The sequence below is a fragment of the Phodopus roborovskii genome, unplaced genomic scaffold (assembly GCF_943737965.1).
Source record: "Phodopus roborovskii unplaced genomic scaffold, PHOROB, whole genome shotgun sequence".
Classification (NCBI taxonomy): domain Eukaryota; kingdom Metazoa; phylum Chordata; class Mammalia; order Rodentia; family Cricetidae; genus Phodopus; species Phodopus roborovskii.
Window position 1 is genome coordinate 22922245 of NW_026126447.1, and position 9387 is coordinate 22931631.

At 39.2% G+C, this 9387-nt stretch overlaps 1 protein-coding gene across 1 annotated transcript; it reads right to left on the minus strand.

Annotated features, from left to right (window-relative positions):
* Positions 1-5196: 5196 nt before the first annotated feature.
* LOC127224934 (eukaryotic translation initiation factor 4E-like) lies at positions 5197-6481 on the minus strand. Its single transcript, XM_051188158.1, has one exon. It carries the CDS (start codon positions 6471-6473, stop codon positions 5835-5837), a length of 639 nt encoding a protein of 212 aa, XP_051044115.1. The 5' UTR covers positions 6474-6481; the 3' UTR covers positions 5197-5834.
* Between the last annotated feature and the right edge of the window lie 2906 nt (positions 6482-9387).

Genomic DNA, 9387 nt, shown 5'->3' on the forward strand with positions numbered 1-9387 from the left:
TTCCCAGCTCCAGGGGCTGGGATTGCTCCTGTGTTTCTCATTCCTTCTCCTCCGCTAGCCCTCATGAGACTGTGCTCATCAGAGGATTTTCTTGTGACTTTAGATCACTTCAAGTTCTAATAAATTGCATTGTGGTAACGCTTTGGAGATTTTTTTCTCGTTGGATCCATCTTCATCCTGTTAAAGTCAATCACCATTCCATTAGCATGGGATTCACTAGTCTCTTTCAGTTGTGAACCCTTCAGGGATCAGGTATCGGGAATGAGTATCAGGGTTGGGTGCTTGTTTTTCAAGAAGACTCCTGGTAGTGTAAACACAATCCCCAAGACTCATAAACTCAAGACCCCAGCACTTGATTCAAGCCCTCTCCTGGGCACCTATAACTTTTCCACCATTTTTTAAAATCTTTCCTAGTATTTTTCTCCTGACCAAAAAAAAAAAAAAAAAAAAAAAAAAAAAAAATCACCAGCTCCCTAGTTAGAAAATTCACCCTCCATATATTTATCTGGAGTGGCCTCACTGATTTTACTTGGAGTGAATAAGATCACTTCTAGAACTTTATTAAAATTCCAAGTCTGTGCTCACACTACATTAACAGGAGCCTAGTTCTAGGTGTTTGATCATCTTGCTACCAGGAAGCTCAGTTCACTTGTCTTTCTTAACACAATGCATGCTGGCTTTAAAACTCATTTCCCCTCTCCTATTTTCTTTTTCTTACTGCACCCAACCATAAGAATTTAGTGCGTTTTAACTTAGCAGCACAATCTATGTAAGTTGTGCCAATGTGGCACTAACAGAAAGGTATTTGGGACTGCCAACATATCCTACTTTCTGGTTACCTAAAGTCCAGAAAACTGACACCAACAGATGAAGCCCTACTATGAGATTTAACAACAGGATTATAAACACTCTTTTTTTTGTTATTTTTTTTATTTTATTTAATTTTATATAACAAAGTCAAATTAAATGAAAACAAACATTTATACACAATATTTGGGAATTTGGGCGTCGTTCTTTCCAAACTACTTCCTGCTGGTAAGGGGCGCTGTCTTGGGGGATTTGAAGAAGATTTAGATATCCTGGCTGTAGTCTGTAGGGCTGTTTTGTCCAGCTGTTATAAACACTCTTTTAAAGGGTATTTATAATAACTACATTTTTGTTTTGTCACCTCAGAATCAGTCTTTGAGGGACTCTTATAGTCAGGTATCATTTTCTTTCAAATACAATTGAACTTGCAGGAAGAAAGTAGGAGATCTCCTTAGTTATGATATAAGTGAAACCCTAGATTACTTTCCAAACCTAGACTACTTATGCCTAGGCCCTCAGGTCTCCATTGTAGGTATAACACCTGGCCAAATTATATTCCTTAAGCTTGGAAACTGGGCTGGCTCTCAATGCCTCAGAAGTCTTCAAGGACACCTCTACTTATCCAAAGTCTATTAGTCAGAGGTTATACATTTTAGGTCCAATCAGAGAATCAAATACTATTGGCACAAAGTACAAAGACAATATGTTTAGTGGAGAGCTCACCAAGACACAAACCAAAATGCTTTTACACACCCCTCTTCTATAAGATGTATTAAACCCTTTAAAGGGCAGTCACTGTCTCCTTCTTCCTAAATTCCATGAGAAACAACATATTAAAACCTTTCATTTTCTGCCTGCTAGAGTCTTGAAGACTGTTTAATCTTCCCTCCTGGCTGGAGCTCTCTCTGTCTGCTCAGGTACTAAACAGGAGCACGGACTGTGACATCTGTCCTTCCTCAAGTCATGTTTAATCAGGGCTATACACTTTGACAAGATAGACTTCTCTCTCCTGAATAAAAAGAGCAGTGTAGACTTCACTGTGAACAGTTCCCAGCTTCATCTTCACTGTGTGTACAGGAACAGGGTTTCTTATGAACTCCACTTTTTAATACTCAAAGACCCTTCCAGAGCTCACAAATCAAGTAATTATTCGAGCCCAAGAACTCTCACAAATGTAGGATCTGTGGTTAAAACCACATACAGTAGTTGGCTTTCAGAACTGCTGGACTCTTGGTTTGTGGCTGCCGCTAAGGAAGCCCTGAATCACATGAAAGTAAGGAGGCATTTATAGTTCAGAAAGTGAAGCAACAGAAACTGCATTATCTTTTTTGTTTTAAAGTCTTATCATTAAAACCCCCCTTTTGACGCTTGTACCCAAGCACCATCAGCATGTCTGATGATATTATGTTGATTTTGTTGTATTTTCCAGATTCTTTATCATAAAAACAACTTCTTTGTTTTTATGTACTATAGGGTTTACCTTGAGTAGCAGACACAAACCAAGAGTCCAAATTATATTCACAGCAAACCCTGGGTTAGTGTTAAGCTGATTAACTGGACACTAAAACCTAACAAGGTTGATACAAGAACTATGTATTATGCTACTGCCTGCTCAGAAAAATTGGGCCATTAAAACATGTGATATTTCAAGAAAATGAAGTCCATATTATAATTCATCATTCCAAGAATTATTCCGGCATTGAATTCAGTACAGGCAACTCTGGCAATAAATCAAAATAACTGAAATGAAGCCTATGTGGATGGAGACATTGGAGCAATGATAACTTATCTCAAGGCAGCTCAACATTTTGCTGTCAGTCACAGCAACTCTTAGAAAATAAAAACATTTAATTGGAATGGCTTACATTTTCAGAGATTTATTCCATTTTCATCATGGTGACATATGGTGGCACGTAGGCAGGTATTGTACAGGCTACATCTTGATCCCGCCAGCAACAGGAAGCAAAGTGTGACTTAAGCACATATGAGACCTCAAAACCCACACCCACAGTGACATACTTCCTTCAACAAGACCACACCTACATCAACAAAGCCACAACTCCTAATAGTGCCATTCTCTTTGGGCGCCATTTTCTTTCAAACCATTGCATAAGACATTCCAAAAGTTCCTAAACTTTACAACTACATAAAGTAGAAAAGTCAAAAGCTGGTGAAAATTTAAAACTAAAACTTACAAACATACTTAACCCTAAGATGATGGTACAAAACTAGGGAAAAAGCTTAAGAAATCGGTAAAAGAAAGCTCACTCAATATCAATCTATTAATCACTAAATTGGGCTATTTTAAATAACTTTTTACACATTTCTTTCTAAATATTTATGGGTTGTTTCTAGATAAAATGTTTTTGTTGCTACACACACACACACACACACACACACACACACACACACACACACACACTATAATGCTGACAGTGGGAAATGCATGCCTCTGTGGTCTTTGTGGTCTTAACAGCTCAAGCGATACCTTCCTTTCAATTTGATGTAGACTAGTGCTGCACCCTTCTTCTATATCATTAGGCACTAATTGCCCCATTACAGTGCTTTGGGACAGTCTTAGAACTGTGCCCCAGGCTTTCAGCAAATTCAGCTTTAAAGTAAATGTCCCCAGAAGTCAGAATTATTTCCTAAACAAAATACAGAGTTTCTTCTAGAACGATGGCTTAAGAGGTCTTGCACATTTACTAAATTCTTGTGTTACAAAATACTTGTTTACTTAGTGGGACAATTGCCATTTCTCATTAGTTCCCAATTCTCCCCATAAGCACCAAAATGAAAAAGAAACAGTTTGCATTTAGGTACCACAGACTAACACAGATAACCTTAACCTTGTCAAAAGTTTTCTTTATTTGTCTTATATTATTTTGAAGAAGGGGGGAGTGAGAGGCTCTGAACCATAGCATTATTTATCAGGAGAGTTAGGTCATCTAAAAATATTCTTTGTGTGAAAATGAATATAGCTATGTAAGATCCAAGGGATTTGAATGTGTTTTAAATCATTCCATCACTTGAATACATTTTTAAAAATTCTCCAGATGGGAATTCTTGTCAAACACTACACACTGACAACAAATAACCAATAGGGAATGCTAGAGGCATTTTCTCACACAGTTCTTATTAATCTTCTCAACAGCACTTGGTGACCTTCAATTCTGTGTTATAAATGAGGAAACTGAGGATTTGGGTGCATAAGTACCCTGCTCACAAGTGACCGGAGACTGATGGTCAAGAAAGGGCTAATAAATGAAAAGAGTGGTATAACTTATACTATTGACATGGCATAAAAAGATAGCTTCAAATATTAAAACATGTAAAAATAGAATGGAAGGTAAGTGAGTATTTAAAATTTGGGGGCATATTCATAATGAGCTAGTTGACAAGCCCTATAATGAAGCATTTGAAAAAAAAATCACTCCCTAATTTATCCTTTACGGTCATCAGGTTTTCAATTTCTGCTTAATGTAGATTAACCCCATCATTTGAAACTATACTCACCTGTCACTTGAAAATGGCCAATCTGTACCACACACCATCCATACAGTTTGCCTCTCTTGGTCTTTAATTGAGCGTGTAATGGTCATGATTATATTGGTAAGTAGGAAGGAGACATCAAACCTAAGCAATATGTAAATTCTTTCATTCTTTCTTTGGGTCCACCTGACTCTATAGTCAAGCTACACACACACACACACACACACACACACACACACACACACACACACACACAATCACATAGTTCAGTTGCAACTACTGGTTTTTTAAATTAGTACTTTTGCCTTTGGCTTATTTTGAAGAAATCATGCACACATTTTATTTTAGAGAAAAATCCAAAGGAAATGCCTTTATCCACCTTTGAGCATTTGTCTTTGTGTGTTTAAATTCATCCAACCAAACCAAACAAACCAATCAGCCATCTAAGCTAAACAAATGCTCAAGGAGAAAGTTCAAGGAAAAACTTATCTCAGTATGGATTTGGGGTTCTTGTCTGTACAGCTAGCCTGCACAAAATATCAGTTACAGTGAACTGAAGGGGGTCATCTAATATTTCTTTTCTTTTTTCTTTTTTTCCCACTGTACACATTTTATTTACAGTTTTGTACACTGTCTTAATATGAATGGGACTGCTTTTCTACTTGAGCCATTTGTAACCAAAGCAAAATATCCTAAGTAATACAAAGTGTTAAAGTACAGCATAAAGATACAAAAGCAGACATACTAATTCTAGATAGGAATGTAATTATGGTGTTACATTTTTATAGTCCACAATTATGTTTAGGGATCACACAGACATAGATCACTGATTTGAATGAAATGCATAAATTTGTAGCAAAGCTTTGTAGTTACAAAAAACAAAAAATTACCAAAGAATGCACAAATTTAATGTTTATTCCACCTTTCTGTCATATTCCTGGATCCTTCACCAATGTTACATGTGGAAAAAAACAAAAGCAAAACAAATGAAAAACTGAAATCAGAATCACTAATGTTATCAAGGAGGGAAGCAAATAAATTAAACTCTAGCAGCCATCAGCAAGAGGACAGCAAGGAGAATGCTGGGAAAGGAAATGAGGTTGCTAGAAAACTGTACTCAGACTCTCACCAGCAAAAACACGCTCCTGCACGGAGTGGAACAGAAACAGGTCTTTTCCTGCTAAGGTAACAGAAATGCAAGTTCTTTTTCGAATACTGTGGAAAGGCAAATGTGTGTATCATGGTAATTCTAACCAGCTGTTACAGTGCGGGCCAGGAACACATCTGCGAGTTTGGGGGTGACAGATACTGTAATTCTTTGATTGGGATAGTGGACACACTAGCAAAAATTGGGGGGTGGGTAAGAAATGAACACAGAGGTACAAGACAAAGGCGAACGAGACTTCTCTTATATCTTAGCAACAAAAGACGGAATCAAACTTCAGTGCAGTCCACTCTGCTTGGACGAGGCTTTGGTTCAGCTCCCAGTCTCGATTTCGTGACACAGTCTCCTGTGAGAATACTCAGGTGTCTTCTTAAACAACAAACCTATTTTTAGTGGTGGAGGCGCTCTTCGTAGCTGTGTCTGCGTGGGACTGGTAACCAATCACTATCTTTGGAGGAAGTCCTAACCTTTCCTTGTATACCCTCCCTATGTGTGTGACTGTGTCTCTGTTTTCACATTCAGTCATCCATATTGCTATCTTATCACCTTTAGCTCTAACATTAACAACAGCTCCACATACCTCATCACTGTAGTCATCAAAAGATTCTCCAATAAGGTACAGCAGTGTCTCTAGCCAAAAGCGATCGAGATCACTTCGTCTCTGCTGTTTGTTCAGTGTAATTAGCCATCGTCCTCCCGGTTTGTTCTTCTCATTTTCCCACATAGGCTCAATACCATCCTTAAAAAGTGAGTGGTCACAGCCAGGCATTAAATTACTAGACAACTGGATATGGTTGTATAGAGCCCAAACTTCAACAGAGATCAATCGAAGGTTTGCTTGCCAAGTTTTGCTTTTATCATTTTTAGAAAACCAGAGTGCCCACCTGTTCTGTAGAGGGTGTTTGATATAGTGCTCTGGGTTGGCAACCTCCTGATTAGACTCTGTTTTTTCCTCTTCCACAGGTGGGGGATTAGTAGTAGGGGTGGTTTCCGGTTCCACAGTCACCATCTTAGATCAATCTCCAGGCCATTTCTTTGGAAGGCTCTTTTAGTGTTGTGTGATCAACCCTGTTGCAGGCTGGATTCTCCAGGAATCAGTCCTGTTATAGGCCCTGTGCTGAAGCCTGGCTAGGGGATGTTCTTCAGGAAGGAGCCAGGGTCAGAAAGGAGGCTGACTCCTGACCACAGTGTAAGGGTTCAATGTCTTCCAAAAAGCTTTGAAGAAGATTGGCTCTTTTGGCTTGAGCCTTGTTTTGCAAAGGGAGCCAGGCATTTCATCTTGATTTTGACCATCATTGTCTGCTTTTCTTTCTCCCAGGAAGGCTGTTTGACTAGCAGAAGGGGGCTCCTTTCTAGAGAAGGCATATTCCATACAGTACTGACCATGAGGGTAGCAGGACTAACAGCTGTTGGTGGAACAGCGTGCCTCTACGAAGGGACCTGAGAGTCTCAGAACAAACTCTGTTTCTCTTCAGACTCCAAGACCAGTGAAATAAATGAAGCCTGAAGGAATAGAAAGGAATATTTTGAATATTCTTCTCTTAAGCTATATATTTCAATCTGTAGATGATGGGCTGATGGGCTTTTTTTTTTCTTTTGTTACTTTTGTTACTTTCAACTTACAGGTACATTTGTAGTGTCTGACTTAGCTAATTATTCTGACAATTTCCTATTCATTATCTCTCGTAGCAGGGAGCCTCTTTGGACCATCAAGCTTGTAAATTTACGACTGCACATTAATCAGTGAAATATAATTGCTAGCTCCATCCTCTGGGCTTCAGGCACACTGTATATGCCAAGATATATACAATTACCCTCAAGGTATTCTTAGAAGCGCTTGCCCATCCAACAAGAAAATAAGCGTTACAGTAATTGAGAAAATGAACACCTTGTGTCTTTCTCTGGCTGGCAGTGGTTGGAAACTTTTATCATTGGGTTGCCTGCTTTGTTTCTCATTATCTCTGAAAAGCATTGCTAGGTGAAAGGATATTTGGTGTGTCGAAGATTTCAGCTTGCTTGGGTTGAGGAAGGTGAACTACAAAATGAGAAAATGTTAAGTCATCCAGACTCAGGGCTCAGACTTCTTTTCTTTAAAATCTTTCCCCTATTCCTTCTCCCTCCCTCCCTCCCTCCCTCCCTCCCTCCCTCCCTCCCTCCCTCCCTCCCTCCCTCCCTCCTTCCCTCCCTTTTACCCTCTCTGCCCTCTCACAAAACAGCCCTACAGACTACAGCCAGGATATCTGAATCTTCTTCGAATCCCCCAAGACAGCACCCCTTACCAGCAGGAAGTAGTTTGGAAAGAACGACGCCCAAATTCCAAAATATTGTGTATAAATGTTTGTTTTCATTTAATTGGACTTTGTTATATAAAATAAAATAAAATAAAATAAAAATCTTTCCCCTAGTAGGTGAGGTGGAGTAAAATTTCACCTGCAAACTCAAACAATTTCCTAAAAGTGATTTGCAGTTGGCTATCTTTATCTGTTTTCTTATCTATAACAAAAATACAGGAGACAAAGTGATTCATCAGAATAGAGGTTTGCTTGTTTCCAGAGGCTGGGAGGTCCAAGAACATATAGAGAGGGCTTCCTTGCCTCATCATCAGTTCTTTTCTTCATATGCCACCGAGGCCATTGTAAAGCTCCTACCCTCATGACCTCATCTCAGTCTAATGTAGCACTGACCACGCCCATTGGGGGGTGGAGCGATGGGCGGAGGTGACCTGAGGAAGGAGGTCGGAGGGGGCCAGGAAGGCTCTCTTTCTGGCGTGACTCGGACAGGAGAGGATCGGGTTGAATTTCCTGGTGTTCATCTGTCTAGGTTGTAAGTTATTTCTCCCTGAATAAACATCTATTCGGCCTATTTGTTTATCCTGACCCTTATTTACCGCAATAGTCTAATGATTTCTCATGGGCTCCATATCCAAACACCAATCATATACAACCTTTGGGGAACACATTCTAGCCATGACAACACATGAGCGCTATTTGTGTTTTCTTTACTTACAGGCCTGCCTCTAACTTTTATTAGGTGGCCATTATGATATATGGCACTTAAAATTTAGGAAATACATAAATAAGAAATAAGGCAACAGAATGCACCAAGGAAGACAAACTTGAGTAGTGTGTGTGTGTGTGTGTGTGTGTGTGTGTGTGTGTGTGTGTGTGTATGTATGTGTGTGTGTGTATCTTTTAATCTTTTTATTTGCTTCTCTTTCCAGTGTGGCCAGTTGACTAAATCTCATTTTTCTGCACTCCAAAAAGTTAAAAGGGGGATTCATTTAACATATCTTATTCTATTATATTATCATCATAGTGTTTGTGCTTGAATATGTAAATAAGAAACTTCTGCAGCTTAAAATGCTGTCTCATCATAAGGGAACCCAACTATTTCACCTGATTCTGGTAATGTTACTACTGTTACTTAGTCACCTAACTTAGGAATCTAGGCAATAATTCCTCCTCCTCTTTTGAGATCAGCATAATGTATGGCTAAAAGTATTTTCTCTCTTGGAAATCTCACTTCCCTTGTCTTTCTGTATGCACTGCTTGGAATGCATCGCAACACTACATTTGAAGATAACATGAGAAATGAATTTACAAAGAGGCCATAGGTGTTCTTCATGTCAGGATAGGGTAACACAGCACAGGGCTCTTGTGGGCAAGTGCTTGGGTAACTTTTGTTTTAAAGTGAGTGGGTTAAGACTCCTATAATTGACCAGTTCAAATGTTGCCACCTTAGTCACAGCCTAGTCCTTATGAAGAGCAGGGACCATGTCTTGGCATTAACCACCTGTAGGCTCAGTGGAGATCCAGTAATCTCCAGGTGATTGATTGTATGACCCCTGTGTAATGATAGTGCATCATACCACTGGGATAAACTGACTCACTATAATTCAACTATACGAAAATGTACACACTGTG

Bases quoted from the DNA above. Each gene is read 5' to 3' on its own strand.
- LOC127224934 (XM_051188158.1), bottom strand. From the start codon at position 6,473: ATGGTGACTGTGGAACCGGAAACCACCCCTACTACTAATCCCCCACCT.